We start from the raw sequence: 25,719 nt of genomic DNA on the forward strand, positions 1-25,719 counted from the left end.
CAGTGGTGCAAAGACAGTGGAAAGTCCCGTCTATGAAATGGTACGTGCAGATGGTTTAAGGTAAGTAAACCTGGAATTTATGGCTGTCCATGGAATGGCCCACTGGGCAATGTCAGTGTCAGCCATATAATTATCTAAGTATAAACTGGAGATAGTTCATAACGGAAATAGTTCCCTTTATGTGATACCTGGCATACCTTACTTGGTGATCTCAAAGGGTAGATCTGGGCCCCAGGGTGTGTTCCTAGGTGATGTGGGAAAACCCAGGGGACTGGGTTGGTGGTTTCGGAAATCTCCATTATTTGCTTGTGTCTCATAGTCACTTGCATTCTTTTAAATTATTATAATAGTAAAGTTTAATACTAGATAAAAGCTCTGATTCTCATCAGTCTGTTTTGACTCCCTGACCCTTTTTATTTTTATCTCAGCAAGATATAATAAAATAAAAACAATTATTTTCTGCTAATCTCAAGTACCTCTTCAGCCTTAGGAGCAGGGGAAGATCCAGTTATGTGATGCTTGCTGTTTTTATAATTTGGGTGGACTTCTGTAAGAAAAAACAAAATTAGGAACAAAAGTATTTATTAAGAATATGAAAAATAAATCACCAAAATTACAAATTTTACACCAAAATTACAAATTTGAAAAAGCTGACAAATTGTCCACACATCACAAAATCCGGAAAAATAATATAAATCTTTTATTAAGTATTTAACATATCTCATGATTCTTTTTTTCTTTTCTTGGCTCTATACTCATTACTTCTTCATATGAAAATGATTTTGTAATACGTCCATAAAAAAATAGAGAATTCGTTTTTTTCCTCGGGCATGGTTTATTAGGATAAGTTTTAAAAATATAGTAAAGGAAAGTTTATTTCATCTTCACAATTCAATATTGATACTGTCATAATTTTTTACAATTCTCAAGTTTATAAGAGCTACTAATATAGGTTTCTGACTAGTCATTGATGAGACCGAAATTATTTGCTTATACTTTTACAAGTCTGATGACTGGAATAATTTTAAATAGATTAGCTTCTGGCCCCATGTATTTCAAACGTTGTTTCTCCTCCACCTGTCTTTTGATGCAGTATGCTGTAGGATACATTCACAGAGCAATATGACCCTGAGCTGGCATCTTTATGTTAGGGCAACAGGTAAGCCAGCAGAGCAGGAATTTTCCTGGAAGTCAGTACTACAACAGGATGGCTAGCGATAACTTAATCATACACAGAATTGACTATAAACATATCTCATAATTATATGTACAACCAACTCAACTTCTCCTTACCCACATCCCAGAAGTGCTACAGCCATGTCAACACCAAGGACAGGAAGGGAATTCAAGTGTAAAGAGTCAGCAGTCTTAACTGATTGTTGATAAAATCTTTTTTCTTTCTGTGAGTTTTACTGAAACATATAAGTGAGCACATTTCAAGGTCTGCCTTGGAAGGAGCCTACGCAAGTAAAGGAGCCTGACAATTAACGAAGTAACACACATTATGGTGATCATTTAAAATACAGGGGTAATGTTTTCCAGGGGTGCCAAATTAATCAAGTTATAGAGGATAAAACACAGAGATGAAAACTTCAACATGATTTTAGATTTTTGGGCATTTTCAGTAGGACGATTAAAACAGCTTATTGAGAATTCCAATTCTGGCATAACAGCATGACGTGCTCTGCAGACCACTCCTCAAAAGATCTAAAACTCTGTAAGAACAGTGAGAGTCTGTGGTATTATCAAGAGCCATTCTCTCCCTCTACCCTCCCAGCTCAGCGAGGCAGAAACTCCTCTCCAGACTGGTACAGCACAGAGCACAGGGCTCCCTTGTGCCACAGCTAGCAGTGGGAGGGCTGTTTGCCTGGGAGGGGCAGGGCACCAGCATATCTCCTCCTGCCTCCAGCGACCTATTGCTGAAGCTAAGTTCTGGGTGTGTGGCAGAGAGGTGGAGGCTCCCTTCTTGTGCCCAGCCACCACTAGCGGGATGCAGTCACTACCTTGAGTGTGGCACCACTAAGGATGCTAGGGCCTCAGTGGTACCAGATGGTCAATCTTAGTAAAGTCTTTTTGGCGTTCTTCCCAGAAACTGAGGAAGTGAATAACTATACCCACTTGGTGACAGATATTTTTGCAATCAAGTGATTTCCAATTCTTTAATTTAAAAAAAAAATGGAAGAAGGATCTATTGGATTAAAAAACAAATTTGAATGATATATTAAAGAATTGAGTGACAATGCAGTTATAAAATTCCTTCTGTTAATTCTGTTTTTTTTTAATGTGGACAGAGTTCCTCAGGCTTTACATTTTTAAGTATTAAAAGTAGAATAGAATTGATGCTGAATTCTGTCCCATTCTAAAAATAAACGATAATCATCTGCAAATAGACGAATTGATGGAGAAAAAGAGTTGCTTTCACCTCATCAAGATATGTTTCCAATAAATATACACTCTTTCTTCAATAAATATTTATCCAAACGTAGAATCCATATAATATAAATAATTATCATAGTCAATGCAGGAGATATTTTTTAACTGTTTAAAATATAATTTATAAATCATAAAATTCACTCATTTTAAGTGTGCAATTCAATGAATTTTATACTTACAGAGCTGTACAACCATCATCACAATCTAATTTTAGAACATTTTCATCACCCTACAAAGAAAACCTTGTGCCCATTTACAGTCGATTCCATTATTAACTCCAGACCTAGGCAACCAATAATCTACTTTCTGTCTCTTTTTTAAAAAAATCATTGAAACAGAAATATATGTCTTTGTCTGGCTTCTTTCACCGAGCATAGTGTTTTTGAGGTTCATCCATGTTGTGGTATATATCACTATTTCATTCATTTTGGGGATAGAGCAATATTCCATTGTATGGACATACCCCATTTTCAAAGATCCTTTCATTGGTTGATTGATATTTGGATTATTTTCACTTTTTGGCTGTTTTAAATGATGTTGCTATGAACATCTCTATCAAGTACACTTGTGCACTTTGTGTATACGAGTATTTGTATTATTGTTTGTATTATATGTACTCTATTTCCAGAACAAGACAGAATTCAGCATCCATTCTATTTCAATTTTAATATTTATAGATGTGAAAACTGAGAAACTCTATCCACCTAAACAAACTAAATAAATAGGAGTGAAAAGAGTTTTATAACAGCATCATCACTTGATGTTTTGAACCAAGTAAAATGAAAACATATGTCTACACAACTCCACCTATGAGAGGAGTTGCTAGGTCATATAGCAAGTCTATGTATAACTTTTCAAGAAACAAATTGTTTATCAAAAAGTGACTGCATCATTTTACATTGCTACCAGTAGTGCATGAGGGTTTGAATTTCTCCACATCTTTGTACAACACCAGTTAGTATCTATCTTGTTTATTACAAACATTCTAGTGGGTAAGTAATGACATCTCACTGTGTTTTTGATTTGCATTTCCCTAAAGACTAATGACACTGAGAATCTTTTCATGTGCTTTCTGGATATTTGTATGTCTTCAGAGAATTGCCTATTCAAATCTTTTGCCCACTTAAAATTATATTACTTATCTTGTTAATTATTAGGTTATAAGAGTTCTTTGTATGTTTGAAATACATGTAAAATATGATGATTTGAAAATATATTCTCATAGTCTATAGGTTGTATTTTCAATTTCTTGATGGTGTCTTTTGAAGAGCAAATGGTTTTAATTCTGATGATGTACAATTTACCATATTTTTTCTTTTATTGATTATATTTTGGGGGGTCATATCTAACCAGAATAAATAAATATTGGGATAAAATTTCATCAAGTGATATGAGTTTAAGAAGAAAAGGAATGATGTAAAATTTCCTCCTATTAAAGAAAAGCTTGTTAATATAGTTTTAAAAACTGATGATGGATATAAAATTATCTGGTATTTAGGTTCCACTGGCTACAATTCTAAGTTATGTAACTGTTTCATTTTAGAATGTCAATTTACAATAAAACAATTTGCATCCCTTGCAACTCTCTAAGTGAGATGAAAAATTTTGATGCTCCGTCTAAAAATGAGGGAGAAGGTACAGAGTCACAGTTTTTCAGAATTCTTTTTAAGGTGTATAAGAGCAAAATCATCTAAAACCACTGTGTTAATGTATACAACCCTAAGAGGTTTTTCTCTTTGGGATGGCTGGCTGTTATCTTTCTGAGACTCCAGAGAACTACCAAGTGGAACTACCAGATTTTAAATTTAAAAGCCTCCCCCCCAGCAGTCATCCAATATTCCCCATCATTAATTAATTTTGATTGAGGGGAGTAACAATTCATCTGGAATTAAGTCTCTGCCATCCTTAAAAAAGTCACTTAGTCTTAAGAGCTCAGGGCACATCATATATATGTATGTATACATATGTATATAGTTTTTTAAGGCAGGTCTATTCAAGAGTATAAAATCTGACATCTTTTGACTGAAGAAAAACATACAACCTAAAAGTTTCAAGATTAAGTTTTATTCAGGGCTCTTACTAAGGACAGTTGCCTGGGACACAGCCTCTCAGATAACTGAGGAACTGCTCTGAAGAGATAAGGGAGGAACCAGGATATGTAGGAGTTCTGTGGGGCTTTCTGGTTTTGTTTTTTTTTTTGCTTTAAAAATGTGGTAGAACATCAAAAGATTACCGCTAATCACAAAGAACAGACGTCTAAAGTTCATGATCTTAGTGCTTTTCTCTATATGGGAAGATGCAAGAGTCTGGGCTCATTATTCCATAGATATGCATCTTTACTATCTAGGGCCAGTATCCAAAGCATAGACCGCTTTCGATTTTTCTCCATCCTAAACTCCCCTCAGGGCTTATGGGCGGGGGCAGGGGCTGTTGCTTTGGCTTGATCCTTGTAGGACCGGAAAAGCAGGTAGCATTCCCTGTCCACACAGCTATGCTATCTTACTAATTTTAAAGAACTTCTGAAGAAAAGTAGAGTATGTTTACTCTGATTTTCCCTTGTTAGCTTTCCATAATCATAAATGGTATCGGCACACTTGCTATTTAACCTTAGGAATCAGGAATTTAACATTTTTTGCCGTGCTGCTACAGACTTCTGGCGCACACGGCTCCCCCTAGCCGTCAGAGCGCTCACGGCCCACCGCTCTCGCCCACTCCCCACAGCCGCCTGGGGTCCGCAGAGAGCAAGAGACTGCGCAAGCGCGGGGCCGTCGACGTGGCCGGGAGACCATGGTTGGGGGTCCACGCTGAGCCGCTGGCTCAAGTGGTTGTCTCCGGGCCTTCCGCCCTCCATCCTTTTCTCGCCCTAGAGTTTTACGGGACTCAGGGGTTCGAAGTGGAGTGACGTCTCCCCAGAGACCATTGAGAAGGTCAGAGTGGACAGAATTTAGGCTGGGCAGGCGGGGACGAGTCCCCCGGGCAAAAGCCCGAGTGGGCCTCCCGTGAAAGCCGAGTTGCGCGGGCTGCGCGCTCGCGCTCGCGCTCGGGTCACGCGGGAGCCGGGCTGGCGGGCCGGGCAGCGCGGCAGCGTGACGTGGCGCGCGGCTCCGGAGGCTTTGTCAGTTCCGGCGTGCGGGCGCGAGCGTGCGGGGCGCAGGAAACCGCGGAACGGCGGGCTGGTCCCGGCTGAGCGCTCGGCGGCGGCTGCGCCGCGTCTGAGGGAGCGGGCGCTGGGCTGCGGCCTCCGGGCGGGGAGCTCTTCGGCCGGTGCCGAAGCGCCCGAGGTCTGGAAGGCACAGGTGGGGCTGCGGCCGGCGGGAGGGAGTCGCCCCTGCGCGGGCCCCCAAGGCGGGCGGGTTTGTGCGAGCGTCCCGAGCCCGCGGGCTGGCCGGGCGAGAAGGGCCGAGAAGGCCGCGGCCCCCAGTCCAAGTCTGGGAGATGAAACTTTCCTGGAAGGGAGCAATTTTGGGAGAGAATAGTCTGAGAAGTTGTTCTTAGTTAACCCCCATCGCATAGGTTTACTGAACCTTCGCGCTCCCTACTTCCTCTCCTCTATTTACTGTTTTGTCGCAGAGCGCCGCCTTTCTCGCTTCGGTCGCAGTCCTCCCGACGCATCTCTATTGATCAGTTTTTGCTGCCCCACCCCCGGTGTTTATGTTGGCTCTGAGAATCGATTATTCACCCTCACCCAGCGCTTACAGCTTCGTGAAAGTTCGATAGTCTTTCTTTCCACAAAAGTCAACATTAGGAACGGATAGCTCGCGATTTTACTCCTTCGAATACGATTGTTCGTGTTTATTAGGGATTGAGCACTGCAGCAGGTCCCTCCGACTTCATTTCTGTGTGTGGAAGAAGTTTCTCTTGGAATGCGCAGGTTCGTGACACGGCATTATTGCGTTCCCGTAGGGCTGGCACAGTTCTGCACTCTCTAATTGTAATGAATTGCTTTACTCTGACTCTTGAGAATGCTCGAGATTTGCCTTAGTGTATTGTAATTTAACGGATTTGCCTTCAAGATTGTTGTTGCATGTGAAATTACGTTGCCTTAAATATATAGGGATTCAGCAGTTTTCTTTGAAATTTCCAAAAGCAAGTCAAAAAAAGGTAATATAAGAAAGCCCCCCCCATTATAAATGGAACTATTTTTTATTCGCTCTCGTTCACATTAAAGGACCTCATTTGGTGACTTTATATGAAACGTGTTTGAAATAGGAAGCTTTTATGTGTGTCGTCTCTTAACCTGTGGGGCTTTCTGAAACGTCATTGTGTGTAGTTTCTCTAGCAAGCCAGAGTAGGGTGGGATGCTACAGGAGGCAGTTACAGACAGGTCTTTGGAAGAAATTCCCGCTCCTTTTGTTTTGTTTTGTTTTGTAAAGGGCCAGATGGGCGGGCATTAGAGCAACTTCTGATGCTCCTTCTAGGGAGATGAGTAGCTGTATTATTAAAGACTACTAGTGATGTTGACGGTTAACATGATTGTTACTACTTTCAGTGTTTATGGGATTGAACTAAGTCCAAGGGTTTGGTTCAGAATTTAACCTTTGCTCCTCAGTATTTTTTTTAAAGCGCGCGCGCACACACGGTTATATTTGAAACAAATATATTTTACTTCTTTTATTAGAACGTTTAAAAAATAACTTAAATGTGCCATTGGTATCTGGAGACAGCTTTTGGTTGTGATTGAAGATGGTTATAGAGGTGTAGGTACTGTTTTATTTAATACTTCAGATTGACATTTCAAAGACTTTTTCTGTCCCCAGCTTTAAAAATTCAAGCGTCAAATCATGTAATAATAGCTTTTATCTTTTCAAGACACTTGATAAACACTTAACTATGGTTAAGGATATGATAGACATTGTTTTTTCTAAAGTCACCATCGTATAGTCCTATTCCTGTGAAATGCATTTTCTCAGAGGCTACTGATAATAAAGCAAATCCCAGAACAACGACAAAATAAAAATATAATATTTTAGTACAAACTTTTTTCTTTCTGTGTTGAGATTCCCAACTGCATTTCACGGGAAAGATACACAGGCTTTTCTCCCTGCTAAATTTTTTTCTCTTCAGAGGAGAGATGCCCAGCAAGGAAGGCTGTTCAGCAGCAGCTGAACCATGGAATCACACCCCCCCCACCCCCATGCACACACGTGTGTGCACACACATGCCTGCCTTCCCTTTGAATAGCTCTCCCATTTCCTTCAGTGACGCATTATTTAGGAAATCTTTCAGCACACTATGTGAAATAAGCTTTGAAATAAAAATATATGCAAGGTCATATTGCTTCTACCTAGGGTTCCTTTATTGTGCCTTCTTTCTGCCTTTAAATGTTATCTTTTTTTTTAAGGCTTAAGTCTACCGTGAAACACTCCAAGTACCTTTCACACCTCCCTCACTCTGCTAACTTGTAAGCATAGCAGGAGGTTTAGCTTTGGAATCAGACATTTCATTTCATTTTCTTGACAAATATCTGTTGAGCCTGTCTCTTCGAATCTGTCTCTTCCATTTACTAGTTCATTTACTAGTTCTTGAGCAAGCTGCTCAATATTTGTAAAAGATTTTCTAAATCAGATCAAACCTCCAAGGATGTGAGGAGTAAATGGAGCGTAGAACAGTGCCAAGCGCATCCAGAGAGCTTAATAAGAGGTAGTGAATTACGGTGCTTCTAAGCGCCACAGACCATGTGTATTTTGTGTTTGCAATATAATAGTGAGTGGCTTTAGAACAGTGTTTTTAATTTGCTTGCGAACCCCCAAAATAATTTTTGTAAAACTATCCCCCTTGCACATGATAGGTTGTTTTATAATGTTTTACATCATACTTTCAGGTAGTTGGAAAGGATGCAGTTTCCCACATGGTATAGATACTGACATTTTAATATAAAATTGGTACATCACTCAATTGTATCTCAAGGAGTATCATATTGAACTTTTATAGCCATCACCATCAGTTTTAAAAATACATGGTTTGTTTTTTTGTTTTTTTTTTTTTCCCGGTACGCGGGCCTCTCACTGCTGTGGCCTCTCCCGTTGTGGAGCACAGGCTCCGGGCGCGCAGGCTCAGCGGCCATGGCTCATGGGCCCAGCCGCTCCGCAGCATGTGGGATCTTCCCAGACAGGGGCACGAACCCGTGTCCCCTGTATCGGCAGGCGGACTCTCAACCACTGCGCCACCAGGGAAGCCCAATACGTGGTATTTTACACAGTTCCTTTTTCTTGAAATTGTACTTTGATTTTTACCCACCCCCACTGGATATTATCTTAATGTAATTTATTTATACCTGACAGCTTTTTATTCTGTCATACATGTCTTTAATAAAAATATTTGTGTAAGTTGAAACTAAGTTTTAAAAATTTCCTTTAACTGTAACTCTAGGAGTTATTTTTCTTCTGGATTGAATTATTACAAGTAGTAATAGTTGGTCAGAACAGTGTAATACCTGATGGATTTTGACAAAGAATAAATACGAAAAATGGAAGTTTAGTGGAAATTTATATCTTAACGAGATTGATAGTTGGAGTGGTGCCTCAGTTGAAATTGACACCTCTGACTTTTTTGGGCTGTTTCATAGTACCATGCCTTTCCATTCTGGGGAATACACCATAGTAAAAATAGGAATGAGTGAGAGGTATTTTTGGTAAAGTTTTGTAAAGTGGGAAGATTGAAAGGAGCTTGGAAGAGGAAAAACAACAGTATGATAGCTGAACTGCAGGCATATTCCCAGGGAGGTCAGTTTTAGTGAGGAGTACTAAATGGAAGTACAGGGATCTGGAAGCCTTTTTCTTAGGATTATATATGTTGTTGCAACATGTTCCTTGACAAATCTTCACGTGCCCTAGGGGTACACATTCCCTAATTTAAAGACCATTTGAGCGGTGGTTATCAACGGGGGGATGATTTTGCTGCCAGGGTACATTTGGCAATGTCTGGACACATTTTTGATCTGTCACATGGCGGGTGGAGGGTGTGCTGCTTCTGGCAGCTAGTAGATAGAGATCAGAGTGTGATTAAACATCCTACAGTGATCAGGACAGCCTCCCATAACAAAGAATTTTCCAGCCCAAAATGTCAATCAAACCGAGGTTGAGAAGCCCTGGTTTAGAGGATTAGTTTTGGAATCAGACTATTTATAACCTAGGGCAGTGGGTTAGTAAACTTTTTTTGTAAAGTGCCAGACAGTAAAATATTTTAGGCTTGTGGGACACATATGATCTCTGTTGCATATCCTTGTTTTTATAACCCTTTAAAAATGTGAATATAATTATTAGCTCCAAGGTCTTTCAGGAACATGTGATCTAAGGCAGTTACTGCCTTCAAACCTCAATTTTTTTCCCTCTGCAAAGTACTAGTGATAGTAACAATACCTCAGGAGTTGTTTGTAAGGATTAAATGAGATAAACATCTAGCATAGTCTCCAGCACACATTAAACGCTCTGTAAATTGTGCATTGGTGGTAGTGGTATCCTGTAGCAAGTAGCAAAAAAGTGGGTGCCAGGTCACAGCGTTGTTCAAGACCCTATTCAAGTCAATTTGACAAACTTAAAAATGCTGGTTAAATTCCCAGATCAGCTCACAAAAGCCTGTTTAACCTCTGCTGTCTTGCTTTCTGAACTCTGAGCCTCCTTGTACCCTAAGGGACGTGGAGTGCAGAATTCCTGTCCCCTGGTTTCTAAGGGAAGATCTACTGACATTCTATTCTAAAGACGGAATTCCAGGGAAAGGAAATTTGATTTTGATAGGGGATTGAAGGTAGGGCAAGTGAGGTCTGATTATGGTCAATTGTATATGATGTTTTCTAAATTGGAGACTGAATATATATATTCTCTCGACTACTATGAAGTCACTGCATGATAAAGCTAACCAATGGTTTGTTTCTTTTTCAGGTTAGAAAGTATGGTTAGGCCAGTTTTGGTGATGCCTTTATAATGTAAATTATTGCAAAAACAGCCTTATTCTGTTATTATAATTTTTAATGAGATTACAGGAAGACAGTCTCTAAAACTGCAGTATCCACAGTAGGCACATGTGGGTATTGAGCGCTTGAGATGAAGGTACTTGGAATTGAGATCTGCTTCAAGCATAAAATACACACTAAGTTTCAAAGACTTAATGCCAAAAAATAAGGTAAACTATCTCATTAATAATTTGCATATTGGGTATATGTTGGAATAATATTTTGGCTGTATTTGGATAAATAAATAGCATCACTGAGATTTCTTTTTACTTTTTAAATGTGGCTATTAGAATATTTTAAACTACATATGCAGTTAACATTATAATTCTGTTAGACAATCTGCTCTAAAGCTTCAGTTTACTTTTTAAAAATTAGTAATTAATTTTTTATCCTGTACATATTATTAAGAATTAGATATTTTTACAAGACTTGCAGTGAAAATCAGAGGTCCCACCCTCCCAGCCTCATCCCTTACTCCCAAAGGCAGCATGTTTCAATTTTCTTACCAATTCTTTTGGTCTTTCTGTCTAAATCTGTCAACAGGATGCTTATATTGCTACTTTATTTTATTTTTCAGTTTTAGGCATTGTCCATTAATCTCCTAGTAGGAAAGATGAAATTTCAGGTCTTCCATCCTGTACCACAGGCAGAGAAACTTTCTATCCATCCATCTTCCCATCTTCTCAATATGGTTGTATTATAATTTTGCTTGTATCAAGATTCATTATTTACATTATTATGACATTAATCAAAACTGAAACATGCTGTACATGATTACTTTTCTTTCTAGCTCAGCATCTTGTTTTCCCTGGAGTTAATAATTGTCTTGATTTTTATTTCCTTAGTTTACCATGTACTTATCACTGATTAAACCCTGAGTCCTCCCACAGTTATTTATTGGGTTGGCCAAAAGGTTAGTTTGGTTTTTTCAGTAAGATGGCTCTAGTAGCACTTAGTTGTCTTTAACTTCATTCAAAACAATTTTGTTAGATTGTATGTGACAGCTGTCATATCAGCGTGCATTTTAAAAAAGACTTATCAAAATTGGTGAATTTTAATATTGAAGATGGGAGAAAAAAAGCAACATTTTTGGCATATTATGGTTATTATTTTAAGAAAGGTAAAAACGCAATGGAAACACACAAAAAGATTTGTGCAGTGGATGGAGAAGGTGCTGTGACTGATGGAACGTGTCAAAAGTGGTTTGCGAAGTTTCATGCTGGAGATTTCTCGCTGGACAACGCTCCACAGTCGGGTAGACCAGTTGAAGTTCATAACGATGAAATCGAGACATTAATGGAGAACAATCAACGTTATACCACGCAGGAGATAGCTGACATACTCAAAATATCCAAATCAAGCATTGAAAATCATTTGCACCAGCTTGGTTACGTTCATCGTTTTGATGTTTGGGTTCCACATAAGTTAAGCGAAAAAAACCTTGATTGTATTTCCGCATGAGATTCTCTACTTAAACGTAATGAAAACATTCCTTTTTAAAAACAAATTGTGACAGGTGATGAAAAGCGGATACTGTACAATAATGTGGAAAGGAAGAGATCGTGGGGCAGACAAAACGAACCACCACCACCCACACCAAAGGCTGGTCTTCATCCAAAGAAGGTGATGTTGTGTATATGGTGGGATTGGAAGGGAGCCCTCTATTATGAGCTCCTTCTGGAAAACCAAATGATTAATTCCAACAAGTACCGCTCCTAATTAGACCAACTGAAAGCAGCACTCGAAGAAAAGTGTCCAGAATTAGTCAACAGAAAACACATAATCTTCTATCAGGGTAACACAAGACCGCATGTTTCTTTGATGACCGGGCAAAAACTGTCACAGCTTGGCTGGGAAGTTCTGATTCATCTACCATATTCACCAGACATTGCACCTTCAGATTTCCATTCATTTCTGTCTTTATCTCTTAATGGAAAAAACTTCAGTTCCCTGAAAGACTAAAAGACACCTGGAGCAGTTCTTTGCTCAAAAGGATAAAAAGTTTTGGGAAGATGTAATTACGAAGTTGCATGAAAAATGGCAGAAGGTAGTGGAACAAAAGGGTGAATATGTTGTTCAATAAAGTTCTTGGTGAAAATGAAAAATGTGTGTTTTATTTTTACTTAAAAACCAGAGGCATTTTTTTGGCCAACCTAATAGATCTCTTCTCAAAACTTAAGAACACATTAAGTATTCTATCAATTTTAGTTGCTTGAAGACATCTCTGGAGTTCTGTCTTCTACTCCAGTAAGAACTGGTTGCGTAATTGTCATCTGTGAACTGCTGTCATCAGCCTTGTGATTCCTTTCATCAAACAGAGAATCCAAGAAAAAGAAGGCGTAATATCTGAGCAGTCACTTGGCTGGGTTTGGAAGTTATTTTCACTCAGTCATGAATTAATTATACTATTTTCTTCTAACTTCTGTTGGGTTTAAGAAGTTCCTTAGCAATCTTATTTCTCTATTTATTTTTATGGATAAGCCCTTTTAAGATGGTCCCTTTGAGCCTAATGTCCTGAAATTTCATGGTTGTGGGGTTTTTTTCACCCTTTGTTCATGGGTCTTTTTAATCTGGGATTTTGTGCTTTCCAGTTCTGGGAAATTCTTTGAATTGTTTCTTCAGCTCTTCTATCCCTGATTTATTTTTTTATCTATTCTCTATTTCTGGAAATTTTGTTATTCAGATATCAGACCTTCTAGACTGAGTTCTCTCTAATTTTCTTGTCTGTTTTTTCCTATTTTTCATCTCTGTCTTTTTGCTCTGCTTTGCAGAAATTTTCTATAATTTTTTAACCTTATATTCTCATCCCTCTACTGAGTTTTTCTTTCCAGCTATTTTGTATACAATTTTTAAAAGCTCCTTTAGTTCTTTGTCCTTTTTTGTATGTGTATATCCTGTTTTTATTTCATGGATGCAGTATTTTCTTTTTCTTTATGTTGATACAAAGGTTTTTGGAAGTGTTCTTCTCCCTGCATATTATCCATTTCAACCAAATTGCATTGTTCTTATTTTTCTTTTCTTTCATATTAGATGTTTTCCTCACCAGTTTTCTGATTCTTAGCTCTCTGCTTATGTATAAGATTGGGGCACTAAAATGTTAATTGGAGACTCTGGGGTAGAACCTATCAACCATGGATTCTCTGAAGAGTTAGTTGCTTGGACAGTTCCTGGGGGAACTCTCAGTGTCACTTCTTTAGGTTTTTCCTCTTGGTGGTGGTCAGATTTCTCAGAGAAGACACTACAATCTTTTTTCTGGAGTGGTACCTATCTGCCTGAACTCGAAGACCCAAGTTGGGGAGAAAAGGTTGAAGGTCTCAGTATTCAGTATCTAATTTTTCATCGTCCTGCTTTTGATATTTACCCTTAATCATGTCTGATAGTTCCTGTCCTGAGACATTTTATTTTATGCTCTTTTGAATTAAAATATCCAGTCTTCTTTCAGGGCTGAAGAGAAATAGTGTTTTGGGGTGCTTGGTATAGGAGAGATCTAAAGGTCTACTTCGTAAATTAGCTTTGAATCAGTCCTTTTTTCAGCTCTACCTCTACTCCCTCTTCCAGAGGAAGATTGAATCCCATCAGTTCCTGTGCCTTTCGGAGGTTCTGTGATGAGATATAAATGGGGCTGCTTCTTTGGTTTCCCGATTGACAGTGTAGGCTTCAGCTTTCTCAAATCTGTTTTGTGAGTTACTACTCGTCTTCCTCCTTTTTCAGGAACAAAGCCCTGTTGACTCTTCATCCTCCCTCTTTGTGAGTTACGGCTTTGTTATTTGTTTTATAAAAGGATATAATAAGGTGCAATATAGTGCACTAATCTTAGATTTACAGATTTTTTAATGTATGTATACACCCATGTAATCACTCAGATCAAGATAGAGAGCATTTTCATATGCTGTAAGGTCCCCTCGTGTCCCTTCCAAGTCTATACCAACACCTGTAATCATTATTTTTGTTTCTATCATAATAGACTAGTTTTGCTTGTTCCTCAACTTTACCTGTAAAATCATATAGTATAGTATAGTAGTCTCAATATGAAGCCTTTTGTATGTGGGTTCTTTTGTGCAGTTGGTGAGATTCATCAGTGTTACAGGCATCAATTTAAAAAAAAATTCCTACGTATTACCGCATAATATAAATATGCCACTATTTATCCCTTCTCCTGTGGGTGGGCATTTGGGTTGTTTCGATTTTTTGGCTTTTGTGAATAAAGCTGCTGTGAATATGATTGTACATGTTTTTGTTGTGTATAGTCATTCATTTCTCTTGGTTATATACCTCTAAACGGAATTGCTGGGTCATAGAGTGGGTGAATGTAGCTTTGGTAGAAATGCCGAATTTCCATAGTGGCTGTAGCATTTTTCACTTCTACCAGCAAAGTATATGAGAGTTCCAGTTGCCATCTTCTCTAACGCTCGTCAGTCTTCAGTTTCAGCTTCCTGATAAGTATATATAGCTGACCCTTGAACAACAGGGGATAAGGGGCGCCAGTCCCCACACGATCAGAAGTCCCTCTGCTGCTGTCTCTGCCTCAAACACAAAGGAATCGATACATGACTCATCCAAGGGCAGGAAGCTGAAACAGTTTAGATAGAAGCAGGATGCAGACCCCAGTTCTTTTGATTCCATGTAATGTGATCTCTAATCAAACACACTTTCCCCCATACTTAGTTAATTTAAAGAGCTGTAAAATGAAAATACAGTACTGTATTTACTGAAAAAATCCTTGTATAAGTGGATCCCCTACTGTTCAAGGGTCAGCTGTAGTCATATTATGGATTTTAGTTTCATTTCCCTGAGGGAATCATGTGTTGAACACCTTTTCACATGTCATTTAAATATCCTTTTTTGTGAAGTACCTGTTCATGCCTTTTTCTCATTGAAAAGAATGGTTATGCTTTTTTCATAACCTTGTAAGTCATTTTAATGGAGTTTTGGGAGGGAACAGGGCTAACTGCATGTGAGTAACCTGCCGCCTTTAAGTGGAAGTTGGGTACTTTAAAGCTTCACTCAGATCATTTTTTTTTTCTCATTTCTGTCCTCTCCAATGTACGATTCAACCTCATTTTTAATTAGCTACTATAATCTGGAATTATAATGAATTTTAGAGTAAGACTTTTTTGTTCCAACCTTAAAGGTACAGGGAACTTTTATTTCTTGTAAGAAACTAGAACAAGAAAATTATTCAACAGATGTGTTCTGGCTTATTCTCTTATGTTTTTTAATTAAAAAGATATTTATCAGAAACTAACACACCATTGTAAAACAATTATACTCCAATAAAGATGTTAAAAAAAAAGATATTTAGGACCAAGAGTATTATTTATTTATCCATTCAACAAATACATATTGAGTGCCTTCTCTATTGTCAGATCTAATAATAGGCTTAGGGAATACATCAGTGAACAGGACAGACAAGCAAGGCTCCAGTCCTCTGAAATATATTTGGGTAGGAGAAACTGATAATAAGTAAACAAAGAGCTAAATAAGGTAATTAAAGATGTATTTCCTGTTTTGCAGAAATGGAACAAGAGCCACAAGACGGAGAACCTGCTGAAATTAAGATCATCAAGGAAGCATACAAGAAGGCCTTTTTATTTGTTAATAAAGGACTGAATACAGATGAATTAGGTCAGAAAGAAGAAGCAAAGAACTACTATAAGCAAGGAATAGGGCACTTGCTCAGAGGAATCAGCATTTCATCAGCAGATCCCGAACACATAGGTCCTGGGTGGGAATCTGCTAGACAGATGCAACAGAAAATGAAAGAAACACTACAGAATGTACGTACCAGGTTGGAAATTCTAGAGAAGGGTCTTGCCACTTCTCTAAGGAATGATCTTCAGGAGGTGCCCAAGTTATATCCAGAATTTCCGCCTAAAGATATGTCCGAAAAGTCACTGGAGCCTCAGTCCTTTAATTCACTTCCTCAGCACAATGAAGTAAATGGAAACACTTCAACTACAAGTACAGAGTCAGTTTCTACACCTAGTACTTTTTCCTTACCATCTCAAAGTCATCCATCAGAAGCACCTCCTGCTTATACTCCTCAGGCTGCTGAGGGTCACTACACTGTATCCTACGGAACAGAATCTGGGGAGTTCTCATCAGTTGGGGAAAACTTTTATAGGAATCATTCTCAGCCACCTCCTCTTGAGACCTTAGGGCTAGATGCAGATGAGTTGATTTTGATACCAAATGGAGTACAGATTTTTTTTGTAAATCCTGCAGGGGAGGTTAGTGCACCTTCATATCCTGGGTACCTTCGAATCGTGAGGTTCTTGGATAATTCTCTTGATACAGTTCTAAACCGTCCTCCTGGGTTTCTTCAGGTAAGCCAAAGAAAAATGTAAACATAATTTGAAATATGTGTAGAATATATTATTTTTATTTGTAAATACTTATAATGTGTCCAAGACAGTAAGTGCAAAAAGATTATTATAAATTCTAGTTCCTTTTAAAATATATTTCATGAAATTTATTAGCCTTGAGCATCTATGTTTGTGTTTGATAGCCTTTCTTTTTCCTTTTCTTTAGATGTAAACTCTTGTTTTAGTACTGAATTTGTGAATACAGGACCTGAGGGAAATCAGAATATTTATCCTTAACTTGTAATTTTTTATCTGAAGAAGAAACATAATAACTTTGATTTCAAAAGGGATTTATGTAACTCATGTGTGAATGTGTAACTGTAAATTTCTATACATGTCAAGCCCCAGCTGAGGGGCTGAACTGGGCTAGATCCAGTGTCTGGAATAGTGGTTCTCAACTAGTAGGAATACCCGCCACCCCCGGTCTCCCCATCATGGGGAGAACATTTTTGGTCATCACAACTGGGACTGGGGAGTGTGCTATTGCTACTGGCATATATGGTGGATAGAGGCCAGGTATACTGCTAAACATCTAAACAGGATCACTCTCATCAATAAAAAAATTAACTGAAAATTTCAGTCATGCCAAGGTTGAGAAACCCTCGTCTACAAGTCGAGACTGTGACGATCATCTAAGATGCAGTTCTAACTTTCCAAGCACTTAAATTTACCAGGATGTCCTTGGTCCAAGAACAAAGACTGGTGCTAAATAAAAGTTGTTGTTAGGAAACTTGTGGAATTTGTAAGGTATTCTGAAGGTGATGGTCCAATATCAATCTGTTTTTAAAAGAGTAGACATTGGTACAGGGAGATGGGGTTCTAGAAGTAAGGATTCAGTATACATTGGGTATAACAAAAGGGTTTGCATGTAAGGGAGATGACTATTTGAGCAAGGCAGGTGCTTTTATCCAGAGTCCAGATGATGTGGTTTAGTTACAGTACTAGTTATCCAGATTTATTTTCTCTCTTGGTATATTCTATTTTCAGTTCTTATGCAGCTTGTACATGGAGTCAACTTGAAGGTTGTTTAAAGATAGTTGGAGACTTACTAGGGATGTATGAAGGAGATACTTTGGGGCATTGTTGACAGGAAAACTTCATTAATGGACAGGAAGAATAGTGTGAATCCCATAAGTTATTTTAAAAAAGAAGCCTTGAGGTTAAAAAGAGTAGGCTTTTTGACTGGCATTGGGAGGGGGCTGATAAAAGATATAATACTTTCTGCTGATCTGGTAATAGAGTAAAAGTGGAATTTAAAAAACCTTTGGGGCCTGGGCTACTGGAGGTGCAGGGAATGAACATCAGAAACATTCTACTACATGCAGAATGAGCTCATGAGCTCAACCATTAAAATGACTTGTTCTCTAGTAAAAATTTGTTTTGTCTTAGTTCTTTTAATTTTGTTTTTAACCTTTCCAACATCTCCTATTTTGAGTCCTAAATAAAATGTAAAATTGTACCCAAAGTTTGAGTCTTTTTAAGGGGCTCTCATTTAAATGTATTCGGATATTTGTAGCAGTGTCCTTAAAGAGAGTAACCAGGTGTTTACTGAATTTTTTTGTTCTAAAAATCAAACATTGAAACAGCTAAGTATTAGAAGTTAGATGTAATTTTTTTGTTGTTGTTTTTTGTTTTTGTTTTTGTTTTTGTTTGCGGTACGCGGGCCTTTCACTGTTGTGGCCTCTCCCGTTGCGGAGCACTGGACGCGCAGGCTCAGCGGCCGTGGCTCACGGGCCCAGCCGCTCCGCAGCATGTGGGATCTTCCCAGACCGGGGCACGAACCCGTGTGTCCTGCATTGGCAGGTGGACTCTCAACCACTGCGCCACCAGGGAAGCCCTAGATGTAATTTTTTACACTGCAAAAAAATCACTATTGCTTTATTTAGGAAATTAGAAATTAATTTGGTTTTAAATAGGCAGACTAGAATTCTGTGGCTTCTAACAACTATTTTTCTCTTGACTTTAGTTTTAATATACTTTTTAAACCTGTTAAATTTATGGTCAGTTCATAGGGAACTTGGACATGAGATTGCCCTCTGAAAGTGAAACTGGGAGAAGTCAGCCTGTGGTGGATGAGCTCACCAATCTGTAATAATCTACCCTGAGAAAGGTCTATAAAGTTTTATTTGAGAAGATTTGAGGATACTCCATTTCAGTCAAGATGACCAGAATTGTAGTTAATCTTAGAGAAATCATGGCATAGTAAAAGAAACCTTTCCCAATCTTTAGTCATTTAAGTATAACCATTATGATTTTTTTTGTTAAATCCAACACTTGTTATTCATATTTTAATTTAAATGTCTCATTTGTTAATTTTTTCCTAAACAATAACAACTGTGAAATTGAGGGAAAGATACCGTATTTTTCCCTAATACATTTTAAAATATGTTGCTACTCAACTTTAGTTCGTATATTACTTGAAGTAATTTCGTATACCACAGATGGTTATATATCATACTTTGGAAAATACAGTAATCAGTTTTATTGCAACTTGTCTGAAGTTTGACTTTTATAAAAGTTGGAGAGTGGCTTTTGAGATGACTAAAAAGAGAGAATCCATTAAAAAAAAGAATTTGAAAATGTTTGTTAAGCACTTTCTAGGAAAGAGACTTGAGTGCTTGATCCCTGCACATTCGTATTCTGTTGGTCAGAGATGATAATATACCAGGATTCTCCATCGTTTATATGAAATATTTAATCCCATTGACTCATGTTTATTGCACAGTATTTTGATAATCTATTCTCCCAAGTTTCTTAATATTAGGAAGAGCGTGTCCTGGGTGAGGGGTGAAGTTATATTCTGGTCACTCAAAGAATAATGGAAATGAATAATTTGGGTATTCTGATTTAAACTTAGTTTCTTCTGAATTTAGATCTCTAGGAGGTGAGCTTAATTAAGTCTTATTGTGATAATCTGACGTCACCAGATGACGTTGCAGGGCAGCTTTGTGCCATTTTGATTTAACTTCACAATAGATAGTGAACCCATAAATGTAACTTAATCTTCTTGCTCTGTCAGATCAGGTTGGGTTTAGTTAAAAGAAAATTCAACATTTTGAATGCTGGGTTTCTAATTAAAATAATTGTTTAGTTTCTCCTGTGGCAGATAGCATGTGCTTAATTACCTAGCCCCACTTTTTGGTTGTTGACTCTGAGCAACTGTGTGCCTCAGTTTTCTTGTAGTTAAAATGACAACACTAACCAAGAGGATTAAATCAGTAAATACATTTGGAGTACTTGGAAACAGTTTGATTTTATTTTTTTCCACAAAGGGATGTCTAATTTGAATAATAAAGAAAACCTTAATTTACTTTGACCATTTATTTAAAGCTAGACTCATTATTGGTTAACAGTGGGCTGTTTAAGGGCACCAGTTTTAAGACTATATAATTAGTGGAGCAATAACATTTTTAGCACAGTTCCTGTGAGTGTTTTGCAGGGAGATCAGACTAGCAAATGGCTGATTTTTATTGGGGGTTTGTCGATGCTAATGGTTCTAGAAAGCCTTGTAAAATGCATTTCAAACTTTAAAATGTGTGTTTGCTAGTATAACAATATTTAAAACCTCGGTGAAAACCTAGCTCTATTAATTGATTTGTTTTAAATTAACCTTTTCAGGTTTGTGACTGGTTGTATCCTCTAGTTCCTGATAGATCTCCAGTTCTTAAATGTACTATAGGAGCCTACATGTTTCCTGATACAATGTTACAAGCATCAGGATGCTTTGTGGGGGTCGTCTTGTCTTCTGAATTACCAGAAGATGATAGAGAACTCTTTGAGGATCTATTAAGACAAATGTCTGACCTTCGGCTCCAGGTAACTTGTGCGATCACCTTCAGGATGTAAACCTACTGTAACATAAGCATTTCTGCTTTTAAAGAAACTGTAATAAGCTCTAATGTGATCAGAGTTAGGAAACTGAGAGTATATCATTTGCTTGCGTATTCACAAATACAAGTTGGGAATTGGCTGTAAATAGTGATTAAGATTGTGGTCTCTGGAGTCAGATTGCCTCTGTTTGAATTTGAACTCTTCCGCTTAATAGCTGTTTAACTCAAGCTGTTGATCTTCTCTATAGTTTAGTTTCTTTATCATAAAGTCAGGATAATGGTAACATCCACTTCATTGGGCTGTGATGAAGATTAAAAGTTAATACATTAAGGCACTTACATCAGTGCTAGCAAGTAGTAATGTTCTGTGAATATTTGCTTTTGTTATGACCACTGTCTTACTTCTCAGTTGGGAAAGTGGGCCAATGGGACTAAATGGTGAAGTGACGGTAATTTCAGCATTAGCATCTGGGTAATATTGGACATTTTAGGGGTATGACTTGAGGAACAGGTTTTGTTTGAGGGAATTGTCTTTGTTCTCATGATGAACGAAGGCAAAATAAAATGTGATTTAAAATACGGTTGGTCATCCTGTGAACTTGCCTTATTTAGCCCATTTCCTCTGCCCACATGCTGATCTGTTATAGGGAGTTGAAATAGAGTATAATGGAGATATTTTCTTTAAGTGTTCTTGCCCATCCTAATGTAGGACAAGAGGGGGAAAATATGTTTGATTGTGAATACTGACAGTTATCTGAGGTTGAAGGAGATTCACAGCATGGTAGTGTAATCTTTTATTTTCTCTTTCAGTCAGCAGATACTTAGAATTCATTATTTAACCTGGTTCTATGTTAAATGATGGGGTGGGAAGAAAGAACAGAGGAGGCTATAAAGATACATATATAACAGCTCTTATTCTTGAGCACCTTACAGTCTGTTGAATAATCACAGTACAGTATGAGAGGTGATGGAAATAAAAGTGAAAGGAGGTCTGGGAGGATTTCACAAAATAGTTTCCTTTGAGTTCAGTCATGAAAGATTGGTTCCTTTTTTCTGAGGAAATAGAATACACTTTTAATCCATACCTGTATTAAAAATTTAACATCAGAGGTGGTGGGAGCAGATCACCAGCTAAGTGAAAGGTCGGAGAGTCATCTCAGCATTACGTTGTAAGAACTATATATGAGAATGACCTGGTGATCAACATGTTCTTAAATACTAGATATTTAAGCTGCGTTAACAAAACCCATGGCCCCCATACAGAAGTCTGTGTAGCCTCGATGTGCTTAGGAGAGGAGTTTACAAAAGCAGCAACATGGTCAAATGGATATGGGTTTAAGTCTAATAAGCTTTGCTGTTTACTGGCTGAATGAAGTGACATTCCTTAAGTATTCCAGACCTTTTATGGAGCTGTTTCTCCCTTTACCCCTACATTCATTTGGCCTGTATTACTGGACTCTAGGAGAGAAACTGACCTTTAGGTTATATATTTATTTCCTCTGTTCAGTTTTATTTTTTTGGTTGAATGTTACTTTTAGTTTTCTGTATTGTCCTAGAACTCCAACAGTAAACAAAAGCTAGTTACTAGCTATACTTTTGATTTGCCTTTACTCTTAAGCATTCATTCAGCAAAGTGTACGCAAGCAGATTATCTTTAGTGTTGAGTGCAAAAATGGAAAAACAAAATCAGCCTTCCAACAATGCAGAGTAGTTAAACTGGACATGAGGTTTGTTAATTGCCTTTATTTATTTATTTTTGAAATTTTGAATTTAATTTATTTTTTTATACATTAGGTTCTTATTAGTTATCCATTTTATACATATTAGTATATATATATGTCAATCCCAATCTCCCAATTGTTAATTGCCTTTAAACTCATTGTCTTGTATGTGTTTTCTAAAACTTATAATTTATTGTTTAACTAAATTCAAATGTAGCTGCATCTGATTTAACGATCACTTGTACCAACTACTGCTATAAGTTTATCTCTTGTACTTTGTTTTTTTGAAATTTGCTTTAGGCCATATCCTGTGAGCCAAAGAACTCAAACGTTTGAGGTTTGGTGATGAGATAAAAGTATAGAGAAAAACTAGTAAAAGTAGTTGTAAAACACTGTCATTTGAATAGGTATATTATTGGAGCATGGTGTACTGTAGCTTAGAGGAAATTTGAATTTGAGCTAAGTTAAGGCCTTTACTCCCTAGGCCAACTGGGACCGGGCAGAAGGAGAAAATGAATTCCAAATCCCTGGAAGATCAAGATGCCCCTCTAACCAGTTGAAGGAAGCCAGTGGCACTGATGTGAGACAGTTGGACCCAGGCAGTAAGGATGTGCGTCATAAGGGAAAACGGGGGAAAAAGGTTAGTAGAGTAAGTGAAAGATCAACAAGGTATGAATGTGTGTTCTATTCTAATGGTACCTTTCACCAGTTTAAATTATTTATAAGATCCCCATTTACTGAAGCAGAGCAACTTGCAGATTCACAAAGTTATCACTGGTAAAATAATTATAATCAGCTTTAATATTTCCCTTTCCAAGTATTTGTTATTTAAACTGTTTTAAAAGGTAATCTATGTTTGGGGGGGATAGTTTTTTGCAACTATTTGAAAGATTTTTATAATTACGTTAATGATGTGTATGGTTTTTGTTTTGTGTTATTCTCCACCTTCCTATATACATCAAGATCTTGGGGTTAGGTATGCTTTTCCTTACACTACCATTTTTATTCAGTTCCTTATTTCTTCATTAATAGTCAACAGAACAGAGAAAATGGGCTTTTAAAAAAATACACTTAGTAGTTTCTTCTTTCATTTCTTAGATTTTGTGATATGTTCCAAATGGTAAATTTGGATTAGAGTTTAGGAAATATTTATTGAGTGCTAGAAAGATGAGCATAGTGGGAAAAAATTTTAATTTCTCATCTCAAAATATTTCCCATCTAGTGGGGAGGACATATTAGCAAAGAGATAATTTCTACCCAGTGTGATCATTAGATGAAAGTACATAAGTTGTCTAGAACGCTAGGTTATACCTTCCACATAGATGAGTGGTGTGGGAAGCAGTTAAGGAGGCTCCTCCTGGAAGGCACTATGGCTAAGATGAGTCCCGAAGGTGAAATAAGCAAACCTATGGTGAAAGAAAGTAACACTGTGTGAGTATTGAATTGTAAACAGTTTCGTACTGTTCTTTGTTGTATTCCATATTATAAGTGCTCAGTAATTGTCTTTGGAATTAATGAATATCACATGAATATTCTACTTTTACTTGCCAACTGTCACTGTGGGTTATGTTGAGCATCTTAGACCAGCTTTATGAGGACATTGGGAGTCCAAACTGGAAGTTAGAACTTCATTTTTAAAAATTTAATTCCTTGGTTAAAAAAAAATCCAATTATATTAGAATATATATACTTTTGGAAACCTTTACTCCCACCTTTGTCCCTGTCTACACCATTCCTCCTGCCACTGTCGGTAATTACTTTTATTAGGATCTGGTGTTTCTTTCCTGGATTTTTTGAGGCAGATAAAAGCAAACAAAATCTGTAATTATTTCTCTCCCTTTCTTATACATAAGGGAACATCATATAGAATGTCCTATATATATATATATATATATATATTTTGATAATAAAGTCTGGGGTAAATAGAGAACTTCCTCAGTCTTTTTTACCTTATATTTCATTGTATGAATATATCATAGTTTCTTTAATCAGTCTCTTATTGAGGGGTGTTTGGTGTGATTGTTTGGTATTACAAGCAGTGCTTCAATGAATGACTTTGTAGAACCATTGATTCATACATCTGCAGGTAATTCATCAAATAAATTCTTAGAGATGGGGTTACTGTGTCAACAGGTAAATGCATTTGTAATTCTGATAGATTTTGCTACTTTGCCCTCCCTAAGGAGTATACTATTCAGCACTGCACCAGTAGCTGTTGGAGCATACCTGTCTCCCCACAGCCTGCTCAACAGAGTGGTGGTCTATTTTTTGGCAATCCGATGATGAGAGAAATATATTGGAATATATTAATTTGCATCAATTTTATTATGAGTGAGTTGAGCAAATGCATAAGGGTAACTTGAATTTTGTTTTCTGTGTGATGTCTAGTTATGTCCTTTGTCCATTTTTATTACTGGGTTGTTAGTCCTTTTCTTCACAATTTCTAGGAGCTCTTTATATATTAGGGACATTGGCACATTGTCAAAGATAGAAGTTGCAAATTATAATGAGGTCTGAGTTAGCCTACTCCTAAGTTTTTAGAATGAAAACAAATTTAGCTTTGAGATTTTGAATGTTGGCCCTAGCTGTTAAATTAGCAAAGTACAAGTATTTCTGTTTCCCATTTCCATTCAAATGGAATGGTAGATTCTGTGTTTATATACTTTTATTTACTTTTACTTGATTTCTGTCAAAACCAGTTTATTTGGATACATTCTTCCTTACTGACTGAGTCATTTAACAGAAATCTTTTAACCTTACTGAGTACTGTATGCATACATACCAATATCTAGGGGGTGATAGCTCTATGAAAACTCAGAGTGGTCAAAGAAAGAAAAAAATTAATCAATTTAAATATAATTTGATAAATGCTGTATTGGAGGTATGTTGGTATTTAAATCTTACTTACCAATGGTACCTAACATAAGACCAGAACAGTTTTCACCTTCACGGTGGTTATGGTATTGCACTTTATGTAATAAAATGTACTTACAACTAGGTTGCCTGGAAATATTTTCATTAATTAGTATTTGTTGGCTTAATATGATTTTTCCTCCTCTTAGTATTTATTTCACATTTTGAAATATTTTTACTGTTTAGACCAAAGGTACTTCAAGTGAAGAAGTTAATCTGAGTCACATTGTACCTTATGAGCCAGTTTCAGAAGAAAAAGCAAAGGAATTACCTGAATGGAGTGAGAAAGTGGCTCAAAACATTTTGTCAGGTATTATAGTAATGTTAACTTTTTTGCCTGCATAATGTGAAACCTTTGAATCCCATTAGAGAATACTTGGAAAGATACTATTTTATGTTTTGGTTTTAAATGATCAGTTTATAAATATTTAAAAATAGAAGGAACTAGTCTCTTTGAATGTCACATATTGTCATATTGGTGTAAGTTCTTCTTGGTCTATTATTCTCTG

General features: G+C 37.3%; 2 protein-coding genes across 5 annotated transcripts in view; one reads left to right on the plus strand and one right to left on the minus strand.

Annotated features, from left to right (window-relative positions):
• Positions 1-4,275: 4,275 nt before the first annotated feature.
• Positions 4,276-6,547, minus strand: LCN1 (lipocalin 1). Its single transcript, XM_089899672.1, has 2 exons — positions 5,991-6,547; positions 4,276-5,879 (listed from the first exon to the last, which is right to left on the minus strand). The coding sequence occupies exons 1-2, from the start codon at positions 6,043-6,045 to the stop codon at positions 5,479-5,481; spliced, it is 456 nt and encodes a 151-aa protein (XP_089755798.1). The 5' UTR covers positions 6,046-6,547; the 3' UTR covers positions 4,276-5,478.
• Positions 5,601-25,719, plus strand: part of SPART (spartin) — a 40,801-nt gene continuing 20,682 nt past the window's right edge. For 3 of the 4 annotated variants that reach the window (XM_022574669.3, XM_089899670.1, XM_089899671.1), the window contains exons 1-5: positions 5,601-5,729; positions 15,896-16,707; positions 20,365-20,562; positions 22,782-22,937; positions 25,397-25,520. In XM_022574669.3, the coding sequence (XP_022430377.1) occupies positions 15,898-16,707; positions 20,365-20,562; positions 22,782-22,937; positions 25,397-25,520 (1,288 nt within the window). In that variant the 5' untranslated portion in view covers positions 5,601-5,729; positions 15,896-15,897. Of the gene's footprint in view, positions 5,730-5,785; positions 6,305-15,895; positions 16,708-20,364; positions 20,563-22,781; positions 22,938-25,396; positions 25,521-25,719 lie in introns of those variants that run through there. The other variant, XM_030762480.2, reaches the window with a different exon arrangement.

This window comes from Delphinapterus leucas, chromosome 18 (genome assembly GCF_059928025.1).
Source record: "Delphinapterus leucas isolate spDelLeu-1000000601 "Yukka" chromosome 18, BTC_Dleu_Yukka2, whole genome shotgun sequence".
Lineage (NCBI taxonomy): Eukaryota > Metazoa > Chordata > Mammalia > Artiodactyla > Monodontidae > Delphinapterus > Delphinapterus leucas.